Source organism: Anthonomus grandis, chromosome 9, assembly GCF_022605725.1.
Source record: "Anthonomus grandis grandis chromosome 9, icAntGran1.3, whole genome shotgun sequence".
Classification (NCBI taxonomy): Eukaryota; Metazoa; Arthropoda; class Insecta; order Coleoptera; family Curculionidae; genus Anthonomus; species Anthonomus grandis.
The window spans coordinates 8287453-8312441 of NC_065554.1; the positions used below are offsets into that span (position 1 = coordinate 8287453).

General features: G+C 35.1%; 1 protein-coding gene across 2 annotated transcripts in view; it reads right to left on the reverse strand.

Annotated features, from left to right (window-relative positions):
* Nucleotides 1–343: 343 nt before the first annotated feature.
* LOC126740508 (lysosomal alpha-mannosidase-like) overlaps nt 344–24989 on the reverse strand; it is a 45369-nt gene continuing 20723 nt past the window's right edge. The window contains exons 9-18 of one of the 2 annotated variants that reach the window (XM_050446569.1): nt 18670–18869; nt 12261–12448; nt 12004–12209; nt 11797–11951; nt 11532–11717; nt 11203–11485; nt 11003–11138; nt 10553–10674; nt 10329–10481; nt 344–609 (exon numbers count right to left, since the gene is read on the reverse strand). In XM_050446569.1, coding sequence (XP_050302526.1) covers nt 385–609; nt 10329–10481; nt 10553–10674; nt 11003–11138; nt 11203–11485; nt 11532–11717; nt 11797–11951; nt 12004–12209; nt 12261–12448; nt 18670–18869 — 1854 coding nt within the window. In that variant the 3' untranslated portion in view covers nt 344–384. The remainder of the gene's footprint in view (nt 610–10328; nt 10482–10552; nt 10675–11002; nt 11139–11202; nt 11486–11531; nt 11718–11796; nt 11952–12003; nt 12210–12260; nt 12449–18669; nt 18870–24989) is intronic. The other variant, XM_050446570.1, reaches the window with a different exon arrangement.

Here is a 24989-nt window from a genome sequence, read left to right on the forward strand (position 1 = left end):
TTGGCGAACCGTTTGATCATTTACCTGACTAATACGTTAAATTTTAAAATAATTTTATCTATTCTTGCATTTCGGGGATTACCTATTATTAGTTCCAAATTTTTAAGAAGGATGAAGAGTTAGTCGATTTTAAAACCTAGCAGCAATATATGGGAGTTTAAACTTTTTAATAAAATCTCACTTGATCCTCACTCCATTTGAAGGATTTGAAGGGCATAAAGTTGTATCACTTAAAAATAAATTTTTCAACATATTTTTGAATTTTGCTAAAAAGATCTTTTCCATCCTGTCAATATATTGCCGTCAGGCCACTATATTATATAATAAGGGTATTAAAAGAATATTTAAAATGTTATCATTCCTTTATTATCACATATTTATTTACTAAGAATTAATGGTAACTTCAATTATAAAAGTTCTTATTTCCATAGGTTCCAAAGTAATGCTTGTACTTTCCAAATATCCTCCAGAATGTTTAAGCATTTGAAAGTCTAAGTCATCTAATTGATATAAAGACTTAAAATTCAAACGTTGATTATCTTCAAGCCACTGGTTTCCTCCTAGGGTGGTTTCTTTGATGGACTTTACTAGGAAAGTCGAAAATAGGTCCTACAAAATTCGTATGAAATAAAGTTGAAAAATTATTGAAGAGAAACAATATGCAGGTGGGGCTTAGCTATAGATAAGTAAAACCTAATAGTAAAATCAATTATTATATACCTATTGTTAGAATTTTGCAAATTTTTATAGATCCAGACCTTCGGATCTCAGTGACATATATGAGCGAATATTTTTCAAATGGTAAAATTATTATATTATAGTATATATGAATGGCAGATTTGCTTAAATCATGAAGGACCGCAATATCAGGAAAAAGAGCAAGATAATAGTTCTCAAAGCGAAGATATTGAATGATATTTTCATCTCTCTGATTTCGTTAAACGTAGCAGCGAAATTTGAGAATCTTTTGAAAACCTTATAGAACAAATATCTCCGTACGCAGAGAGCTGAATATTCGGGATTATGAAAGACTTTTTCCAAGAATCCAGAGGCGCATACTTAATATTTCGGTCACAGAATAATGAAATGGAGAAAATTGTGATCCAAGGGAAAGCGGACCGCAAAAGAATGAGAGGCAGATCACCTGTAAGAAACTGTAGATGATGTGGAAGTAACGCGAAGGCATACAAGCAGGAGCAACGACTGGAGAAAGCGAGAGATACTCTGCGGCACTCCAAGGGACAACCATCGTCATAAACGTAGAATAATAAAAATTTATTAAGAAATCTAAAACTATAAAATATTTAATTTGCATAAAAATGCTTCTTAGTAGATAAGTACCTTTACTCTAATGGAGTACGTTAAAAAAACGCATAAAGAATTCTAAAACGGTAATATTATTTATAATTTAAGACATAATCTATATTTATCATGTAAATATTTTTTGACGACGGCACTGGTAAAGAGTACTTGTATCAGTGGAATTAACAATGCGATCGAGCGGCGTTGCGATGTTGTTGCCTTTTTCTCTAATATACGTAATCTACATTTATTTAACTTTAAATGTTGACTTCTTTATAAAGTATCTTATCATATTTTATTAAAAAAAAAATCTTTATATTTTATTAAAGAGGAATAGTATTGTTTTGCGCCTATCAAAATAAGACAAATTTTTATTATATTATAAAAACTGTTTTTTTTTGCCATTTCTACATAAGTATTTGGCATCATTGCATCAGAGATAAACTGCCAATATTCTTGCCTTTCAATGTTCTAAGGGGACCATATTTAATGAGCAAAGCATTATCAAACCAGCAACCTTTTATAAGGGAGTGGGATCACCCCTAGAATCTTGAATTTAAACGGTAGAGTTCGCCTCATACCGTGTTTAAAAGGTGTTTTAATTCTGAATATAACTGCTAGTTTTTAAGTGGCTGCTGTAATTTCTCTAGATATGAAACGTTTCTAAAACTCTAAAAACATCGAAAACCAAAAAGGTAGTTTGGACTTTGCTTTGGATATCATTTATAAAAGGACAAGTCCAACTTATTTTCGGGGTCTCAGAGGTTCTTAAAGGGAACATGCTGTTGTTGCTAATAAAGTAATGCAAAAAGCTGTCCTAGGTCAACTTCATGCCGAACCCGGTATAAGTGTCAGAAAATTGGCAAAACAAATTCCATCGTTACAAAATTCATTTAGTGCAAGAACTAAATGAGGACGATTATGACATACAAGTGCAATTTTATGAAACCCGTACTGAGTTGATCATTGTTAATCCGCGTCTTATTTACAACATTTGCCTCTGAGATAAATGAACGTTTTTACTTAATGGAAAAGCAAATCGTCATAACTACCGCTACTGGTTAGATGCCAATCCTGGACAGTTTCTCGAAATTCATACCCAGTTACCTAAGAAGTTAAATGTTTGGGCAGGAATCTTTGGGGACTTCATGGCTGAGTCATTTTTTGTCTTAGAAAATGCGGTCAATCCAATAATAGTAGAAATAATTAAAGGCGGAAACGATTATGATGAAGATCAAGTCATTTTCCAACAAGATGGAGCACCTCCACACTATGCTGGTAATGTGACGGAATATCTTGATGAAATATCTTTATGGAATGGCCAGCTAGATCGCCTGATTTGACGCTACTTGATTTTTTTATGGGGACATTTAAAAACTAAAGTTTACGCTACCGAACCAGAAACCTTTGAAGAATTATGTGAAAGGGTCGTAAATGAGTGTCAGAGGATAACACCTGAAGTTCTAGAAAATGCCAGACTTGGTTTGAGCAAAGCCTTTATTCTTGTATGGGAATAGGTGGAGCTCAATTAAAGCACTTACTAAATTTATGTTTTATTAAACTTATTTTATTTAAACGACATAAAGGTAGGCATTTCTTATCTATCTACTTTTCACTGGCAGTAGGCAGTTAATCTTTGCTTCTTTTATTTAATATGAATCAGGATCAAATTATCTTTTCAGAATTTTAACAAGCTGCCATTATTAATGAAAGGCCTCAGTCACTTTAGTAATATTAAGAAAAAATAACATTCAAATTATAGTAAATATAATAATTTAATATATTTTAGGGGTTATTTCATTCCCTCGTAGAGGGCTGTAGGGCTATTTTCTGAATTTCAAAAAGCTCCTTTACCTAGAGAAATCATAGCAGCCACTTCAAACTTGGTAGTTGTATCCAGAATTGTTCTAATGAAGACTGTAGAAAGGCTTATAAAAAGGTATATAATAAAGGAGATTCTAACAGAATCAGCATGTCTGAAAAGGAAGTCGACGAAAAGGGTACTTCTCTCTGTGGTGAGCAATTCTGAAAAATCTATAAGGAATAAGGAAATGGTACTTGATCTTTTCTTTGACGTGGAAGGAGCATTTGATAAGGGGAAAACAAATACCATCTGCCGTGCTCTTCTGACTAGAGAGACTCTGGTTCACCTGGTCAGTTGGGACAAAATGGCGTTAGAAGTTGTACATGACACTTCTTTCCATTGAAGATTTTTAGGGTGATCCCACCACTAGGTGGTTACTGGTATGAGCCTTTACTGGTGCCTTGCTCATTAAAAATTGCCCCCCTCGAAAATAAAATTAATGTGTTTGAAAAAAAAAGGTTTTTACACTGAAAAGGCCTGTTTTGTTTTCGCTGGGACACTATGTATGTATCTGTCCAGAGTTTTTGTACCATTCCAATCCTTTTCCTTATTTTTGCGGCAAGATAAATGACAGTGGCATTAGTTTGTATATCATAGATAAGTCGAAGTGTTACTGGGATTGCCTGAGATCTGTGCACAATCAACAGACAGCATTGGGTCCTGTTTAGACATAGGCCTAATTTCAAACTAGCAGCTTCTACTCGTTAAATTCTCGAATGGAGTATTTCCTGTTCGTTTTGTGCCAGAACCATCGTGTCATCCGCATATCGCAAAAATATACGAACCTGGGTTAAGAGACAATATCAAAATGCACTAGATAGAAATAAAACAGTTAAACAGAAAAAAAGTGTTTTTGAAATTTTAAGTTAATGAAAAAATCACGTTCTAATATTCATAAAAGACTAAAAACAATTATAAGCCTTTAAATGAGATACATGGCATTTAAGGAACACCTCAAAGTTCCAATTATTTCAAAGTTTCAACTATATGGTTAATTGAAAATATTTACAATGCATTTTACTGAGACTTAGAGAATTGTGAGATTAATTTATACTTATCTGTGGTAAGGAAACTATAAAACAGAAGGAAATTCAAATAATCTTCAACAATGAATATCCGAACAGAGAATCTGTAAGAGATTCTACAGTTAGTAGAACTGAGACTAAGTGTAAAGAGACTTGAATTGTTAAAAATCTTCACAGACCAAGAGGAACTGGTTCCTAATGATAAAAATGGATACATTCTGGTTTCATTACACAAAAAACCGGATTTTACAACTCGCTTTTGGTAATACGTTTCGCAACGACTATAACAAAATTAAAGAAATAAAAGTGGTACCCTTATAAAATTTAATTACTTTAAGAGGTACTAGAAGATGATCCAGATCACAGAAATGAGTTTTTGCCAGACCATCACCATGACCTATAATAATAACTCTAGACATTTGTCTAGGTTTCACATGAAACAGATATCCTTTATAGACGAGGCAATTTTTTGTTTAAATGGACAACTATGCTTGATTTTAGGTACTGAGCAAGAATCCACAATTGTTACAGAAAAATCATTCTCAGAATTATGAAAAGTAATTGTATAGGCAGTATTAACAACAGAATAATAGGATCATAGTCCTTTGAAGGAAGTTTGACGCGACACAATTACACACTGGCGACACTGTATCTTGATAAAAATAACCTGGATATGTCAAACCAAGCGTTATGGTTTCAACCGAGTGGGAAAGTTCCCACTATGCTGTGATTGTTAAGATTCCTAGATAATACTTTCCCAAGCCGGTGGATAGGCAGGCGTGGATCAATAAAATAGCCACCTAGGTCACCAGATTTTAATTCATTGGACTACTTTCTTTACTAATATACTAAAAATGAAGTATACAAATATAAGCCAGACGTGCTTACATACTTCTTATAACTGCCAAGTATAATGAATGTCTCTATTCTCAGAGTTTCAGATTGTAAATATTTTTATTTGCTTTATTTTGAAAAATACTAGCAGTTATATGATCACTTATCAGTTGTAATCTGACAAAAACTTGCTACCTGGTATATTTGCAAGGTACCAGGCATTTTTGTAAATTATTGAATAATCTTTTCATTTTCTTTTCTGCATTTATTGTTACTTTTTCATATGTATGAAGTGTTAATTAATGCAATGCAAAAATTGAGTTTTAAGTAGTAGTAGTAGTAGTAACATACTACTAAGTGGGGCAGCTAGAGCTCGGCAAGTAGGCCTATAATCCCTTTTCGCCAATTCGAGAATCATTCACCCCTATGCCTCCTCTCTCTATGCACAATCTTCACTGAGTTGGCCGTCTTCTTAATAAAGGCTTGCACGCTGTTGCAGTCCAGATCTTTAGACCTTCCCGTTGGAGTGTCTTAGCTTCAATTTTTTTTTCTCATGCGACTTTAGCTATTTAAAATTCCAGTAGATGCCTGATTAAACCGTTATACCCAGTTAGGATTCCCAACAAGTCCTTAATCCCTTGTCAGCTCTTTGTTAGGAGTTGCCTGACTTTAGATCCATCATGATTTGCTTTTATCTCCGTGGCTTGTCTACATCCTTCTGTCCTTTTTCAACTTTTCCTTGCTTTTTCCCAAACTCAATTATTGAGTTTCTGAAAAAAAAGGTTTTTTAATGTTATGGAACACGGTTCGGAGCCTACGAAGAGGATAACGGAACCTTGTCTTACTAGTTCATCAGCTCGTTCATTGCCCGCAATACTCGCAATAATGGTATCCTGGGACCTTCCTTAATCTTACTTCCTTGTACGCTGCCAGTCTTTCTAATCCTGGCACTCCTGGACTACCGCTAAACTGGTCCAGAATTTTTGGATCACCTTGATGGCAGCTTGACTATCAGAATAGATACCGCTTCGAAAACTATAGTGTGTTTCCCTACCCGAAAGGATTCTCCTGAGTTCATTTCCATCCTGTACTCTGCAGCCCCGGCTGATTTGATACTTTCCATCCATGACCTATCTGTGTATCTGGCCTAAAAACCATTTATCCCTTTGACTTCTGAGTTCACTGACCATTCTTCCTTTGTAGGGATTTCCACCCGAAGGCCTATCTTTACTCTTAGTTTGCCACTCGCTGGAGGTCAGAATTGGTATGTTGTTACATATGCTGAGAGCGATCGTCATATGGCCTTGTCCCGAGTAAAAATTGCGCCATCCTCCGTAATCCTTCTTTCTCTTATGCGCCGCCATGGTCTCCCTTTTAATTCCGAAACAAACTAGTCTTTGCAGTCTAGCCAGTTTTTGGGCATTGGTCACCCTTAATGCCCTTCGCACCATTGGACTTTCAGTCGTATGACTGCAGTATAAAGCCACTGGAGCCTGCAATAGCCATATTTGGGATGTTGTCTTAGTTACTACCTGCTCTACGTGAGTTTGTTGTATAATGTATTACACAAGTATTCTGATGTTAGGCTAGTCTGATACATAGTGGGCGGTTTAAAGTCTGTCAAATTTTGTCTCTTAATAAAGTGAATGAGCTCGGTCTTCTTTAGGTTGACTGATAGCCCTGTCTCCTGACACCACCGGTCACCATCGTGCACGCGGCTTGCTTGCGTTCACAGACTGTGTTCACGAATTTGCCCGTGATCATCACTAGTCCATCATCCACGTATGCTTGTGCATAGCATCGTTCAAGTTCCAGCTTTCTGAAAAGACTGCCCATCACCAGACACCAGAGGTATGGCGAAAAACAACTGCCTTATGGGCAGCAGCCCTATACCCTGGTCTCCACACAACAATCTCCTAGTGTAGCACTGATCTTCCGGTCTTCTAGCGTCGGTTTGTCCTAACTAACCAAGTGAACCGCAGTCCACTGTATCTTGATAAAAATAACCTGGATATGTCAAACCAAGCGTTATGGTTTCAACCGAGTGGGAAAGTTCCCACTATGCTGTGATTGTTAAAAGATTCCTAGATAAAACTTTCCCAAGCCGGTGGATAGGCAGGCATGCATCAATCAAATAGCCACCTAGGTCACCACATTTTAATCTATTGGACTACTTTCTTTAGTATTATATTAAAAATGAAGTGTACAGATATAAGCCAGACGTGCTTATATACTTCTCATAACTGCCAAGTATAATGAATGTTTCTATTCTTAGAGTTTTAGATTGTAAATATTTGTATTTGCTTTATTTTGAAATATACTAGCAGTTATATGATCACTTCTCAGTTGTAATCTGGCAAAAACTTGCTACCTGGTATATTTGCAAGATACCAGGCACTTATGTAAATTATTGAATAATCTTTTCATTTTCTTTTCTGCACTTAAGTTTGTTGTTATTTTTTTATATGTATGGAAAATTAATTAATGCAAGGCAAAAATTGAATTTTAAGTAGTAATAGTGGTAATAGTAGAATCATCCACCCCTATGCCTCCACTCCCAATGCACGGTCTTCACTGAGTTGGCCGTCCTCTTAATAAAGGCTTGCACGCTATCGCAGTCCAGATCTTTAAGACCTTCCCATTGGAGTGCCCTAGCTTCAAATATTTTTTTTCTCATGCGACTTTACCTATTGCAAATTCCTAATATGTGGTATGAAGTTTCTTCCCTTGTACCGCAATTCGGACAGAGTAGGCTTTCTCTTACACCAAGAAGATGTAGATGCCTGATTAAACCGGTATGCCCAGTTAGGATTCCCAACAAGTCTTTAATTTCTTGACGATTCTTTGTTAGGAGTCGCCTTACTTTAGAGCCGTCATGATTTATTCTTATCTCCGTTGCCTGTCTACATCCTTCTGTCCTTTTTCAACTTTTCCTTTTTTTTTCCTGGACTCAATTATTAAGTTCCTGGGAAATTTGTTTTTTAATGTTATGGAGCACGGCTCGGAGCCTAAGAAGAGGCTAATGGAACATTGTCTTACTAGTTCATCAGCTCGTTCATTGCCCTCAATACTCTGGTATCCTGGGACCTTCCTTAATCTCACTTTCTTGTACGCTGCCAGTCCTTCCAATCCTGGCACTTTTCGTTTCCATCCTGTATACTGCAGCCCCGGCTGATTTGATACTTTCCATCCATGGCCAATCTGTGTATGTGGCCTAAAAACCATTTATCCCTTTCACTTAGTTCGTTGACCATTTTTCCTTTGTCGGGATTTCCACCCGAAAGCCTATCTTTACTCTTAGTTTGCCACTCGCTGTAGCACATCTGGAGGTCAGAATTGGTATGTTCTTACATATCCTGAGAGCAATCGTCATATGGCCTCGTTCTAAGTGAACTCTCCGCTATCCTTCTTTCTCTTATGCGCCACCATAGATAGTCTCCCTTTTAATTCCGAAACAAACTAGTCTTTGCAGTCTAGCCAGTTTTTGGGCATTGGTCACCCTTAATGCCGCTCGCACCATTGGATCCTCAGTCGTATGACTGCAGGATAAAGCCACTGGAGCCTGCAATAGCCATATTTGCGCTGTTGCCTTATTTACTACCTGCTCTACGTAGGTTTGTTGTCTAATGTATCTCACAAGTATTTGACCTGCTGCTCGGTTAGCTAATGTTAGGCAAGTTAAATACATAAAGGGAGGTTTAAAGTCTGTCAAATTCCGTCTCTTAGTAAAGAGAATGAGCTCGGTCTTCTTTAGGTTGACTGATAGCCCACTGGTGCACCATCGTGCACGCGGCTTGCTTGCGTTCACAGACTGTGTTCACGAATTTGCCCGTGATCATCACTAGTCCATCATTCACGTATGCTTGTGCATAGCATCGTTCAAGTTCCAGCTTTCTGAGAAGACTGTCCATCACCAGACACGAGAGGTATGGCGAAAGACAACTGCCTTATGGGCAGCAGCCCTATACCCTGGTCTCGACACAACAATCTCCTAGTGTAGCACTGACCTTCCGGTCTTCTAGCGTCGGTTTGTCCTAACTGACCAAGTGAACTGCAGTCCATGCTAATGGAACATACCCCATTGCAATGCTGGCCTCAAGAACTCTCTTTTAGTGAAGGACTATAGTTTCGAGGCCTACCTGCAGCATCGTGAGTATAATGCTATTAGGCTTCGCAGCCTTATATGGACTAAACCCACTCTTTGCCCAAGCTATGGCTTCATTTGTAACTATTTTTTTGGTGAGGTTCCAGTCCGGCTCCGGCTCTGGTTCCTCGCCATAAGGAGCAACATATTCTTTTCTAGGAAAGTGAGTTTTGAGAACAAGCGCGATGGTCTTGTCTTTGTTTGAGGTTCATAAATCACCTTTTTTCAAGGATCCTATCTCAGTTTTCCTGTCAGAGCCCAGTAGCTCTGAAGACAAGCTGTGCTTGGGAGAGATTCCATCTATCTACAGAACTTACCCCGGCAGTCTCTTTTACAGCGTCCGACTTCATTGTTAAATTTTTTTCAAGTTATTAAATATACATCCCAATTCTCTTGAGTTTCCTCCTTGAGAGCGCGATGATGCGACCTTCTTACGTCTATTTTAAGACGGTCTTGAGTATTATTCCATCAGGGATCTTGCCGCTTATTCTCCTGAGAAGACATGCTATCTCGTAAGAACTGACAATTATACGGTTTAGCCTCACTACCTCTATATCTAGTTCCTCTTTGGAGAAGATGGCTCCACCTAGAGTACGCATGGACTCAACTAGGTCCTCTTTAGATTTGGTTAAGTCGGTGGCCTTCCGGTTTCTTTTGAGGAGCGCTTCCTTTTTATCCGAAGCGATTTCAAATCGAATCATCCTATGATCGGACATAGTTATGTCCTGTGATACCCTCCAGTTTTTAACCCTATCCGCAAATGGCCGTGTAACCAGCGTTATGTCGATAACCTCTAGACAAGAGGTTCTTTGATTGACAAAAGTCGGTTCCGCATTTACCTTTGCTACCTTAAGCCTTGAAGCAATGTTTTTAAGGCATCGATATTACCTTTCGATATTCAAGGTCGATGTTTCATTGCGATGTCCCAGCATTAGACCATACAAATGGCGGCCATGGAATTACACAATTGGCGCAGCGCAGGTCTTGGCCCATTCTACCCTTTCTCTATTTTTATGTATTTAGGTATTTGTGTTTTAATATACATCTAGCTTTTGGTATACGTACTTTATCATTTCTTTGGAAATCTCATGTAATTTTATTGATTAGGTTGGTTTTTAATAAAAACACAGTGTACTAATGAAGCGTTTTCTAAACTTACCGTAAGATTTACTGTAACAGGGCTTGATAATATCGGATCTTCATTTTTTTCAAAAACGTGTTCCAAGCGGATAAGGTAAGTGTTATCAGTAGTCCATGGTTCTAACGTCATAATATGAACGTTCTTAGGAAGTGCCTTAACCAGTCCAGAAAACTATAAAGATTGTATTATAATACTTAAAGGTAGTTAAATACTTATTAATTAAATACTTATTATAATTGTACCTTCATTACGTGAGATTTTGCATATTCAGCAAAATTGGCTGCTGTAGGTACTGAGAGAAAAACCCATGAATCTAATAGCTTTTGCGTCACAATTTCATGTTGTATTGAAGCAATAGTTTCCTCTGAAAATACAGATAATAATTTTTTAAATATTAAAAAAAACTTTATCAAAATACTTCATTTAGCATGCGATATAGGTATTTCGTTAACAAGGTTCGCCTATTTAGGAAAAGAGGACAACTAAGTTTTATATAATAAAGTATTTTATTGAAATGATAAAACTTGATTAGTTTAATGTCTGCAATTACAGTCCTTCAAGCTTAATAAATAAATTGTTTAATAGACTTTATGTTTTTTTTATAATGTTTTTAAATGTGTACATTAAATACTAGTGTACAAAATATAAAAGATGCTTGCACGCTTATATTTAAATTTATAATTAAAATTTACCTGCTTCAGAAGTTTTATTTATATGCCCCCAAGCAACGTAATGTGCTCCCCGTGCAACTATGCCTTCATCAAATGCCAATTCTTGAAGACTTTCTCCTACACCCAATTGGTCGTCTGTTATAGTATTTCTTAATAACTGATTTAAATAAAATCGGAAAATAAATACCAATATATTGTCAAAATAATGTAACTCCAATTACCATGAGTTCAATTTCACCATCTTCCAAACTTGATCCGCCTTCAGCTCTATCAGTTAAAACAGCAAATTCCAGGTTGCGATCTTCATCTTTTAAAGTAATTCTGGAAGTTACAGGATAATAATTGCAAGAGATAGTTTCATTTACCATTAGATTCCAGGTAGGTCTATAGTTCCTTATTCGTCTCATCATATCTCTACCATTGGAATCAGTGTAAAACGTGGCATTTGTGTTTAAATCTGTAGTAAAACGAGATATAATTTCTTTTCCATTTATACTAAAAGTACTAATTATACAATACAAGGTAATAATTATAAATTAGTGTCACTTACGAATCAAACATATCAATAGGACCAACAATCCAATCAAATTCTAGATATTCTTCATTTTCGTAAACTTTAATAATTTGTTTAACATATTTATTGAACGTTTGATGCACTTCAGTAACAATATTTCCTGAATAAACTTCAAAGGTGGCAGTATCTGATATTTTAGCAATTGGGTTATCTTCATCAGGCCTATAAAGAAAATTATATAAATATAATAATAAATAAAAGCGTGCTGATGGATATCATTATGACATAATAAAGTACCAACCTAAAAAGATAAGCTCCAGATGATCTAAACTCAAAATCAGAAAAGCCATTTGAGCCATTATAAAACCAAAATCTCTGGTCCACTGACAATGAAATATCATTTCTTTCAATTGAAGCTAATAAGCCAGTTGAAGGATTTATTGTAAACCCTACTCCCTATAAAATAATGTGATTGGTATAAAATTTAACATATCTTTAACGCTCTTACCTTACTATTTGAATATTTAAAAGTCATCTCCAAATTTTCCTGTATCAAATCATTGCCCTCTACCCGCTGAACATAATACGAAACAAATCCTAATGGGGGAACCTGACTGGCTTTAAATACTAATTCAGTAGTAGCTTGGCTGTTCCTTCCAGGTATTTTCGTGACTGCTGATAAAATTGGAAAAAGTTCAGCAGAAACTAATTCACCTAGTAAAAACATTTTAGTATTTTAGGTTTGCATGTCTAATACAATCGTACCATCAGGTCCTAGGACTCGATAAGACGTTCTAGTTACAGGTAATCGCACGTATTTGTCAATGGGATGACTTAGAGGATTATATACGGTCACCAAAAACCTTTCAGATTCTTCGGTTAAAGCACATTGACTTACGTTTGTCAGAAGACAAGAGTTAAACTCGACTATATCATCAGCCTTAATTAGTGATCTACAATAAAAATTGCAATTTTTAAAAATTGAAGCCACTAATATATAATAATATCATTATTAACAATAGTGGCCATGATATTTTTTTTCTTTCTGCTAAAGGAAGAAATGCATTATGCATGTCGGAATCGGCAGTGTGGGACTCCTACTCACTACAAACCCGTGTTTTCCTAAGACGCTAGCCTGGGATTGTATTGCACATGACTTCGGCCTTTCTTGCTACGCTTCCTAGGATTTTTTTCGTTGGGGTATCTCGAAGTATATGTCTAATCGAGATCGCCCTTTTTCGTCTTAACTACATACTGGATGTAATTCTTAATATTCTTTCAGATATCCGCTCTGTGAACCATAACTCCAACGATGTTATCAGGACTGGCCACGACTCCAATCTCTACGGAGTGATAGACTCGACGAATTCGAATTCTTTCAGAGAACGGCAAGAATGTTTACTTAGGACAAGGCTATATGACGATTGCTCTCAGAATGTGTGAAAACATACCAATTCTGACATCCAGATTTACTAAAGCGAGTGGTAAATTAAGGTTAAATAAAGGCTTTAGGGTAGAAATTGCAACAACGGAAGAATGGTCATCGAACCAAGGACTAAACTACCAGGCCTAGGTATGCAGATGGTACATGGATGAAAAGCACCAAGTCAGCCAGAGCCGGAGTGTAAAGGATGGCGATGAACAGAGGGAAATCCTTTCCGCTAGGGAAACATGCCACAGTTTTCCAAGCGGAGGTGTTTACCATACTTGAAGTAGCAAAGAAACAGAAAGCATTATAAGGTAACAAGGGAAGCTGTATCTACTTTGATAGTCAAGCAACCCTCAAGACGATCTAAAAACTCCGAGCCAGCTCAGCGCTAGTCCAGGAACGAAGAGACTGGCAGCACACAAGGAAGTCTCTAAGATGGGTCGCAGGCAAACTTCCGTTAGCCGCTTTATAGGCACCGAGTGTATCGTAAGAACTCTCAGTAAAAACCAAATTTTCCAGAAACTTAATCATTTCGGCTGGGAAATAGCAAGGAAGAATTGGAGATGGACATAGGGACAGGCCAAGGAGATAAAAAAAAGTAAGGTGACTGCTAACAAAGAGCCGACAGGGGACCAGAGAATCCTAACTGGGCATAACTGCCTAGACAGGCATTTACAACTTATTGATTTAAGAGAAAGGCAGGTCTATCCTCAAGAAAACTTCATGCCACATATTTGGAATTTGGGATGATCCTTCCAAGAACGAGAAGATCTTAAAAATCTCGACTGGGACAACATGCAAGCCTTTATTAAGAGGACGGGTCGACTCAGTGAAGACCGTACTTTGGGAGTGGAGGCATAAGGATGTGTGATTTTAGGGTTGGTGAAGCTTTTTAGGCCTACTTGGCTCTAGCTCTCCCGTCCTTACTACTACTACTCCTACTAGGCCCGATGAGCGTACCATCTTTCGCACTTCAAATATTTGTCAAAATGATCAGCCATGTGCATGCCAAGGACAATGAAGTTAATAAGAAACATACATACATACGTACATAAAATAAAGTGCAAATAGTCCTAGCTGCAAACATATAAAAAGGCTTGCAAAAAATAATGATCCCAAGACAAACCGGGTAACAAAATAGTCAACTTCGCCATACTGCTCTTTCCTCAATGAAGTCCCAGAAATTACAATAACAGAGGTTTGGAGATAGTGCTGTAGGCAGACACAACTGGTAAAGCACCTCGACGCTGAATTCGAGAAAGACGTTAGTAATAGACAAGTTACTTTAGTGTGTGGGTCCAAACTTCATCTTCGTAAATGAGAACTAAATGTACAGAAGGTACCAGCAGGCGGAGTTGGTATGAAGGGGTCCACCGACATGGGACATAAGTCAGTGGCGGATGTTTTGGCGCATTGTTAGCAATGCACTGAATCCGTTCGCTAAAGGACAGCTTGCTGTTAATAATGACTTCAACATATTTTGCAGCAGGCTTAGTTTCAATATAAGCAGGCGAAATAGTCCTCGTAGATCTACCAGCTGGTGATCCGATGTTGGGCTAAGTAATAGATATTTACGGGATTCTCTCTGCATACCTATATATGACGAAAAGTGAATACACCGCCCATATTTAGGATATGCAGGCAATTATCTCTAAGACGTAACGACGAGTGTTAGTCTTATACAGCAAGTTACAGTAGGGTGTAAGTCATTTGCACTAACAACCTTCACTACTTCAACCCTAATAAGAAAATCCTTAATTTATGTGTATCTAAATATATGTAATCACCTTCCACCTGATATAAAACTCAATGTTCTTATCAGTATTTGAGAAAAAACTGAAGAGAGTTCTTAGTAATTTCCTCACTTATGGAGGTATTTTTTAAGGATAATTTGCGAGTTAAGTAAATGATGTGGTTAGTTAAGTTGTATTTTAAATTTGCTTGTTTTTTTGTATGTTTGATGTTGTCTTTTAAACTATGTATAATTTTTGTAATTTTAACCAATAATGATATATATATGTGTGTGTACGTATTTTAACTCTATTTTAAATTTTATTTGACCAGTGTAGCATCCAGTAAAGCAATATTTGACTTCTATTCGAAGACAAAGGAAAATAAGAGAAGTGCAAACTGTTCAACAACAGGAGTAATTTCAAGAAATCTGATCGAAAACATTAAACGACTACAATTAACTAAAAACATCTGCCTGATGTATCTACATCAGGCATCTTTCAAAAGTTTTTTGAAAACTTTGACTTATTTCTAAGTATGACCTTCTATTCCTAAAGCAGTTACAACATCTAATGTGAGCTTTAAGTTTTTTATTAAGTTATATGTGCCTTGTCATTACATTAAGTTGTATGTAGCCATTTAAATAAATAAATACCTAAGAAAGGATCTATTACAACCTTAGCAAGGAATGCAATAAGTGAATGTTCTCTCTAATCCAGGTGAGAGTGGGATGCCATAAAATAAATAATATACTTATATACATGGTAAAATTACTGGTCATTCCACAATATTTTCTAAATGATGCCTGAAAATAATTGGCCTCAAAAAGTTGACGCAACTAACTATATGCGTTGGCAAAAATGGGACTCTACAAATTTTACTGCACTCTTCTTAAAAGCCATAGTAATACAATCTGAGGTGAATGAGTTTATAGCAAAAAAAATTAGCTCAAGTACCTGCTATATTAAATCTGACATTTTTTCACATTCAATTCATTAGAAAATTGTATTTAATGCTGTGTTATATTAAAAAATCCCAAATGCCCTAAAAAATTCGTAAACGCGTCCTTTTATCAAAAGGTGTCCCAAATAAAAATTCTAAATCACTTTTCGATCTGCATTAGGGAGATAACTTTGCATATATAGGAGGCATCACAGCAGTAGTAGAGACCAAAGTTACTTCCTTTTAAATGGAATAATATATTTGTTTTTGCATTTTCCGGTTCTACGCAAAATTTTACCACAACTTCATGCAACATGTGCTTAACTTTCCGGAGCTCGCGCGCGGACTCTCACTCCGCAACTATTTTATTTTGTCGTTAATTTCAATAATCGACAACCAGCAGCGCTGTAATATTAAGTATCTTTCTATCCCGGGTTCTCCTACAGTCAGTGCATAAAATATAAACCTGCGGACAGTCCGTAGGTTTATATTTTATGAGTCAGTGCTCATTTGTGCGTTGGTTTGTGCGTTTATTGCCAAATTATAGCCACTGCGGACTGTGAGTCCGCGCGCAAGCGTTCAATTTAAATATTTTTATGCGTTTTTTTTTGTTAAACTTGTTGTGCAATGGTGAGTGTTATTAAAATTTAAGATAGATTATTATTATTTGTACACTTTTATAGATGGCGTGCTCCTGGAGTCGAGAGGAGGCTCGTTTGCAAAAGCTCATGCAAGAATGTTTAGAAGAAGATGATGAGGAGCCAAAGAGTGATTTTGAGGACCAAGAAGATGATGGAGAAGAAGACAATTTAGAAAGGCAAGATTTGGAACTTCGGAAACGGAAGCTGCCACTGATGAAGTCGCTAGGGGAAATTACTCTGTGTTTATTGGCAAAGATGGAACTGAGTGGGCCAAACATATGACGAAAATAAATGTGAAAACCAGGGCAGAAAACTTGATAAAGCATCTTCCAGGGGTAAAAAGACCTGCGAAAGACCTAAAAAGAGAAATTGATATTTGGAAGCTTTTTTTTACAGGCGAAGTACTGAATTCGATAGCAATTACCAACATGAAAGAGATGCAAAAGACACGGACATATTAGAAATACAAGCACTGATTGGATTGCTTTATTTATCTGGGGTATTGAAATCTAATCGACTTAATATTGAGGAAATATGGACACAGAATGGTACTGGCGTCGAGCTTTTTCGACTAACGATGTCCCAATGTCGATTTCCATTTCTGCTACATCGTTTACGTTTTGATGATTTGGCAACTAGAGACGAACGAAAACAGACTGATAAGCTAGCCGCCATCCGGACAGTGTTTGATACAGTTGTTGGTAACTTTGATTCAGCATATACACCTTTTGAATGGCTAACAATAGACGAGAAGCTAGAAGCATTTCGGGGGCATTGCAACTTTAGGCAGTATATACCTAGCAAACCCAATAAATATGGGCTAAAAATATTTGCTATGGTAGACGCCAAGACTTTCTACACCTGCAACATGGAGGTTTACGTAGGAAAGCAGCCTAAGGGTCCATTCCAAGCGAGTAATTCTCCCACTGCAGTGGTGCAGATATTCTGCCAATCAATAAAAGGAACCTGTCGTAATATTACAGTTGACAACTGGTTTACCAGTATGGAGCTACTCAATTCCCTTCAGTCCGATTTCAAGCTAACTTTATTAGGTACAGTTAGAAAAAACAAAAGGGAATTGCCACCTGAGTTTTCGAATCCTTTGGATCGTCCACTTTTATCGTCCATGTTCGCCTTCCGTCATAACTGTACTTTAGTATCATATACACCAAAAAAGAAAAAAAACGTGCTGCTTTTATCAAGTATGCATTTTGACGACAAAATAGATGCTTCTACTGGAAAACCAGATATGATATTGGACTACAACTCATCTAAAGGAGATGTTGACTATGTGGACAAGCTATGTGCGTCTTATAACTGTGCACGTAATACAAGAAGATGGCCCATAGTTGTGTTCTATTCGTTACTCAATGTATCGGGAATAAACTCTTTTGTTGTTCATTCATTGAATAATAATGAAAGTATACGACGAAGAAAGTTTTTGCGATCTTTGTCATTTCAATTAGTGGAGGGCTATATTCACCGTCGAATGACGCAAACTATTCCTAAGGCTACGCAGTTGAGAATAAAAGAACTTTTCGGACTGGAAATACCTGAACCCCTACCAGCAGGACAACGTGGACGTTGCTCATACTGCGATAGAAAAAAAATAGACCTTCTCGTTTTTTTTTGTGTTGAATACCACAAATGTGATTGTTTAGAGCATTCACTTGTTATTTGTCATGAATGCCGCTCAGAATGAAACACATTTTTATTTTTAATTTCTGGAGAGTTTTTATGTGTTGTTAAATGTTTATTTTAATTTTTTTGTAGCAATAAGTTTTGTTAAAATGCCAAAATCAATGTATTCGATGAATAAAATCTTAAAATAAATAAAAATTAACTATTATTGCCAATAATTTTTAGAAATATGCACATTCGAAGGCTGCGGACTCTGAGTCCGCATGCGAGCGTCCTTTCCAAAATACTTAGCGCGAGCTCCGGAAAGCAACTTTCACCGCGACGAGAACCAAGCAGCAGACATGCAGCATGCTGAAAAAATCAATTCCATACATAACAACGGAGGCTAAAATAGGACTGCCTCGGTTGTACCACAGAATAAACGATCTCAAGATCGTTTATTCTGTGAAAACAAAATAAACGATCTTGAGATCGTTTATTCTGTGGTTGTACTATGGATATCCATGCTCAGCGCACCCGCTTTGATACAACAAACAAAAATATACCTTATAAGACGGAATTTATATATACATAAACTCGTCTATAGATATTTACGGGGATTAAAGCACCAGGGGAGGCTGGCCTCGTTAGTGTTTCGTTGGCGTTTTGTCCAAAAAAACGACTTTTGGACAAAACGCCATTTAGGTATATATTATACTGTCATTTAGGATTAAGTTTTTGTGAGGGGTAAATGTTTTGGAGTAGTGAGCATTAAATCCGCCCAATTAATTCATTATTTTTATATACTTACGAAAGGGCTTTACTAGTGACGTTCTCACAGTCACTAATTCCCATATGTAGCAACCGAGCATAATCATAGGCCACAACTTCTTTTTCTGTTCCAGTGATGGCGTCATGGTGCTGTAGAATTCCCATGGCTTGTCTCAAACTGTCCAACTTAGGCTCATTAGTTGATGATAAATTAGAAATGGCATACAATTGTTTACAAATCTAAAAAAATTTAATATTTATTAACAAATAGAAGAGGAAGGAGCAGGAAGAATCGAAAAAGTAATGTCAGTTACGTGAAAAAACAGGACATAAAATTTATCTTAAATTAAAAATAAATTAAATTACCCACAACCATCGATAAAACAGAGATATCAACAACGCACACAATACAAATTGTACTTCTATTAAAATTCATTCATCAAAAAATCTAATATTAATATACTTGTATCAAGGAACGATTAATGCGTGTAATCTATTATGTATTGATTTGAAATTCTAAAAGAAACCTTTTAATATATTCTCTGAATCTATAAAAAGAGTAATTTTTGCATAAGCAAGTAAAAGATTTGAATAGCAACAAAGCTGAAAGATCGCTGATACGCTGCTGTAGGATGTTGATCTACTCTATAGCGATTAAAATATCTAGTATTGTTTTATACGTATCTAGTAATGTCTAGTATTGTATTAATGATCACAAATATTAAATACCTCTTTTAGGTACGGTGGTTGCCCAGTTTTGATTATGCGTTAAATGAAATAGTATAAATCATGTTTAGATAAGAGTGAAGATTAAGAAAAAAAGTTATGCAACTTGATATTGATGATATTCGATAAGAAAACCCCATACAGGAATTTTGCCAATGGATAGAATTAGAAACTGCACTAGTAATTTTTTCAATATAAACTACATTGCAATAGTCAAATGAAAATAGTATTAATGTATTACATGAGAAGTATTTAGTTTTGGCAGGAATGTAACGCTTTAGAATATGCAGACCCCTTAGACGCCTAGAAGCAATTTTTTATGTATATGGGCTAATCCTAAATTCTTGGATTTATTTACTACTGGTATATTTGTATTTTGGATTTTTAGAGTATAGTTATTCCTTACTATTTTGAGTTGAATTTAATTGGATTCTATAAAAATAGCACATGATTTATTAGCATTCAGTTTTAGATTGTGATTTTTTGCATATTCAGAAATATTATCCAGATTATTATAAAATTGTGTTCGGGAAAGGAGTAAGGAATTGGAGCAAACTGGCGTATACATCTGTGAATCATCAGCTTATTGCTGAAGTTTCGTATAAGTCAATTTTGTTTCCATATCAGAGTGTTGATAGTGTGTGTGATTACTGACGTTCACAATATAAATATTCGCAGACATGACCTTTTGTCTATACCTTTACATAAGAAAGAAATCTTTAAAAAGTCATTTTCTTACAATATTGTGTCCAAAATTAATAAATACAAAATTTGGGATTTTTCTAAATCTACATCGGCTTTTAAAAAATCAATAAAAATGGTTCTTTCATCTAAACAAAATAATATTTAATGCATTGAAATAATTTATGTTATTTCTTTTTAATACTGACATCAGTATATCAGTCAGTAAATCAGTCGCCCTGGTTTTGCTCTCTTTTGTGTCGGGATTCCGTGTTTGGATCTGGCGCGCGTTTGGAAATATAAATTTTTATATGTATATTTTTCTCTACTATAAGAGTCTACAACAGAAATATAGTTAATATACCTGTACCCCTCGTTCCTCCTTTCCTGCCTCCTATTAGTAAATAATAAGTAAGCTAGGATAATTTAGATTTCTTTTCTTTTCGGTTAGTTATGGATGTAGGGTATGCATGCTACTCGTACAGTTTATAATGCGGTTCGCGATATTTTTTTTTTTTTTAAATTATAAGTGTAATATTCAAGGTCTTAACAGCTCCTTCTTCTGAGGGTAGCTGAAACATGACCTTTATTTCCTCTTTACAGTTACATGTTGAATTAATATACACTGATGGATTTCTTTTTCTTTGTATTTATATTGTAAACTTATTTATATCTATGTGAGCATATGTAATATCTTATGAGGAAATATAAACAGTCTATTATTATTATTATTATTATTATTATTAGTTTGATTTTGAAATTGAGTGTTTATTTTTAATTACTACACAATGGAATCTATCGGAAAGATAAGACTTTAATAAATTTAGTAAAATATCTGAAAACCCAAAATAGTGCAATTTTGCAAGTAACATATTAGTATTAAGTGCGTGCATCAAATGCTACTAAAGTTTACAATACACAGGCTAGTTGTTAGTTTTTTATCTTCATTATGGCTTATATCATTAATAAGCTTTACAAGACAAGTAGTTGTACTGAACGGTTTATGAAAACCGGACTGATAGCTTGGAATGATATGAGAGTAACAAAATTCTATTATCTGATTATAAATATATCTTTCCAAGATTTTGGAAACAACCGGTAAAATACTAATAGGCCTTAAACCTTTAAACTCCTCAAGGTCGAAAACTTTAGCCAGTAGCTTAAATATAGTTTTTTTCATGTCAGGAAATGTGTTTTCCAAAATACATGTATTAATGATATCTGAAAAAAAAAAAATTCAAAAAGGTAAATATGAGGTAATATAGTAAGATCAGCTTCTCCAACAGAATTGGTACTGATTAAACTCATTAGTTTTACTAGAGTTGATTCATCCATTAATCTAAAACTAAGCTTATTATTAATAACGTTGAAGCTAATATTATTCTGATAAGAATTAATGAGTTAATTTGAAGTTCTATCAGGTAAATTATTACAATGAACAAAATAGTTATTAAGTATATTAGCATCATTTAAATTAGAAGGAATTTTAGAATTAGTGCTATGAATAATATTTAATTTTTTTACAGTATTCCAAAATCGTTTACTTGTTAGTTCTGATAAACTTTTAATGCAAGCATTTTTTTTACGGATAATTGCATGTTTAGTAAAAATTCTTAAATTACAGTAGTTTATACTTTAAATGTCTTTTATGAGCTTTATCTCTTAACCTAATAAGTAATTTATTGTTACTGGTGATCCATGGAGTATAAGGCCTATCCGGTAATTGTTTGAACCGCAGTAGTGCAAATTTATTAATTAGATTTTTGATAATAGTATTAAATATATATTTTTTAATATTAATGTTATTTCAGTGATAGAAGATTTTCCATGGTAACTGAGAAGGTTGTTCAAATATACCTTGGATATTTCATATTTTCTTTAGTAAAAGTAGAAATTAAGAAAGCAAAAGTAGAAAGTAGGATACATCAAACAATGATCCGAGATTGTATCTAAAATAGGTAGAGAAGCAATGTTCTGGACACTAAATTAATTATTTTTAATAATAAATCAAGAAAACTAGAAGTATTATTATATGTAGAAAACCGAGTCGACTTATTTACATGTTGGGACAAACTAAGCCTCAAAAATTGTGTTAGATGTGTGGAGCCACTTGAAAAATCAATATTGAAATCACCAACAAGAATAACCTTACCTTAGAAAAAAACAGTCACACTAAAAAAAAATCAAATAAATCCTTATCAGTGAAGGGAGGACGATACAAAGATACAAATAAAATGTTCTGTTTATGAATTCTTAGCCTGACACAAATGTTCATTTATTTATTTATGTATTTCAATATACGGCAGAGCCAATTTACAAAAATACTAGATATAATAAAAATACAAATATAAATATAATACTAGAATTAAAAAATATATACCAAGATAAGACCGCTGAAAAAATAATCATCAACAAGGCTAAAAACTTAACACAATCCAAGGAATGTATATTTATATTTATTTTTGATTTGACTGACCATAAGCTGTTCGAAAATGGAACCAAACTATTTTCATTAAAGAAACACAAAGTCCTAGTTAGTAAAGAAAAAAAAAGTTGGCCTAATGAAAGGGTAAACGAAACATAGAAGAGTTGATCCTTCTTTGACAGGTGTTAAAAGGAATTGCCCCCAAGACGGTAGGACAATGATATAAACTATTTACGATCTTATAAAATGGTAAAGCATCAAAATAATGCGGTCTCACTTTAAGATTAGGGATATTAAATTTGACACTGATAGCATTATAATCGATGTAATAATTACGAAAAATATTAACTTCAGCTCTATAAGCAAAGGAACTTAAGAATCTTCTCTGTACAGTCTCAAGGCATTCAATATGAGAATCACAATATGAAAACCAAATTACAAATACATAATCAAGCAAGGAACGTACCAAAGAGTAATAAAAAAATTAAAATATACTAAACAGTTCACACTTCTAAACATGTAAAAAGTATTTTTTTTTAATTTGCATAATAAAAATATAAAATATTAACAATCAACAAAACAGAATAAATTAGTCACCACTGAAAGAGATATTTTCTGTGAAAAACTGCGTGTTGTCATATAAGGGAATTCTTAAGAGCACATGTCGAATCCTGCTCTTGAACACACTGCCAGTTAAAGCCTTCAGAGTATTTGAAAATTTGTTGTAATATTTTACGCCCCAATATCTTGAGCCGCTTCGACACTTCTCAAGCCTACACAGCGGAAAAGCGCGGGCCTATTCTTGTTGCCTGTCATTTGTAGGATTTTTATCAAGATTTTGTTTTATATAGGTTAGATTTTCTAAAATAGACACGTTAGGAAGTGTTAGAATGTTTAACTCTATGAATTTTTGCATACAATAATCTCTATAATCTAGACCACCAACAATTCCCGAAAACCCTTCGCCACTGGGCGCTATCGCATCATGCAAGGATAGCATAGGACATGATAGAGTGAAACAAGGTAAAATACACAGTCCTTGACACTCCCTCTATGACACCAGTTTTTTAGTCAAACCCTCAACCTGTGCGTTTCCCTTGAATCCACTATCCATCTGGACCCCCATGAATGATGCAGTACAAATTTGCAGAGCACAATTTTTAGCTTCCCTTAGGGTAAAGACTTGAAACAGTAAGCTGAAATATGTACACTATTTCTAGTGATAAAACCAAGACTACGCATACTTCTGTTAATAAGGTCCAATATTTGTGGCAGAAAAGTTAGCTTGAGATCAAAAGAACACCTAAATCTTTACCTCAAATGAAAAGAACACCTAAATCTTTAACTGTATCAACTAACTTGAGTTCGTTATTGTTGATTGTGTATTGATAATTAATAATTTTATTAGAACGACCAAACGAAATACATACACACCTCTTTACATTCAGTTCCAGACTATTATTATTACACCATTCAGCAACATTATTTAAATCTAATTGAAGTAGCTCAGCATCAAGATATGACTCATTAGCTTTATACAGTTTAAAATCATTAGCAAAAGCAAGATGCTTTGAATAAACAATTACATCACACCTGAAGATACCATTAGAAATATAATTATTTATCCTGACCAACTGTGTGCCAAAAACTATGACAAAATTCGACCAAAGTCTTGCCAAGGCTCATAGCCCCAAACTTCCTAACCAGATATTTATGACCAACCCTATCAAAGGCCTTTGAGAAGTCTGTATACACACTATCGACCTGTACAGACCTCTCAAAAGCACCAATCAAATCATACTGGTAAGTCAACAGGTAAGTCACCGTAGATCTACCCTAAGAAAAACCATGCTGATGATCACTAAGCAATTGCCATGAAAACTGCACAGAAAACAACTTGTCAAACAGCTTAGGAACTACAGACTGAATATATACATCTCTATAGTTACAAATATCAGTTGTTTATCAAAGAACTTATCTTCTTTCAATCTTATCTTCCAATAAAGGAAGGTTGCCGGATGTAAAGCAAAGATTAAAAAGGTAATACAAAGGCTCACTTAGAGTACACACACGGTTTTAAAGAAAAACAGATGGAATACCATCAGGGCCAAAAGAATTTTTGTTAGGAATGCGTAAAATTTTATCAAATATATCTAGCAAAGAAAAAGAGATGCAATTTAAATCCAGACTGTAATCAAACTTATAGTCAGGAGCCTTGCTGATAGGTTGCCTGTATATAGTTTCAAAATACCTAGCAAATAAGTTTACAATATCTTGACCATTACCACTAAACTCGGCTTTCATATGCATGCTATTGGGGTATGAATCAGATCTACGCAATCTATTGATGTGTCCGAAATTAAGAAGAATCATGAGAAATTTCAGTATTTAATTTTTCAATATATGATCTGAAACATTCATCACGAAGAGTTTTACATTTATTTCTGAAATTTGAAAAATTAACATAATACACGGGATCTTTACTATTTTCGAATTTTGTGTGAGCAATCTTTTTTTGAATAACAAAA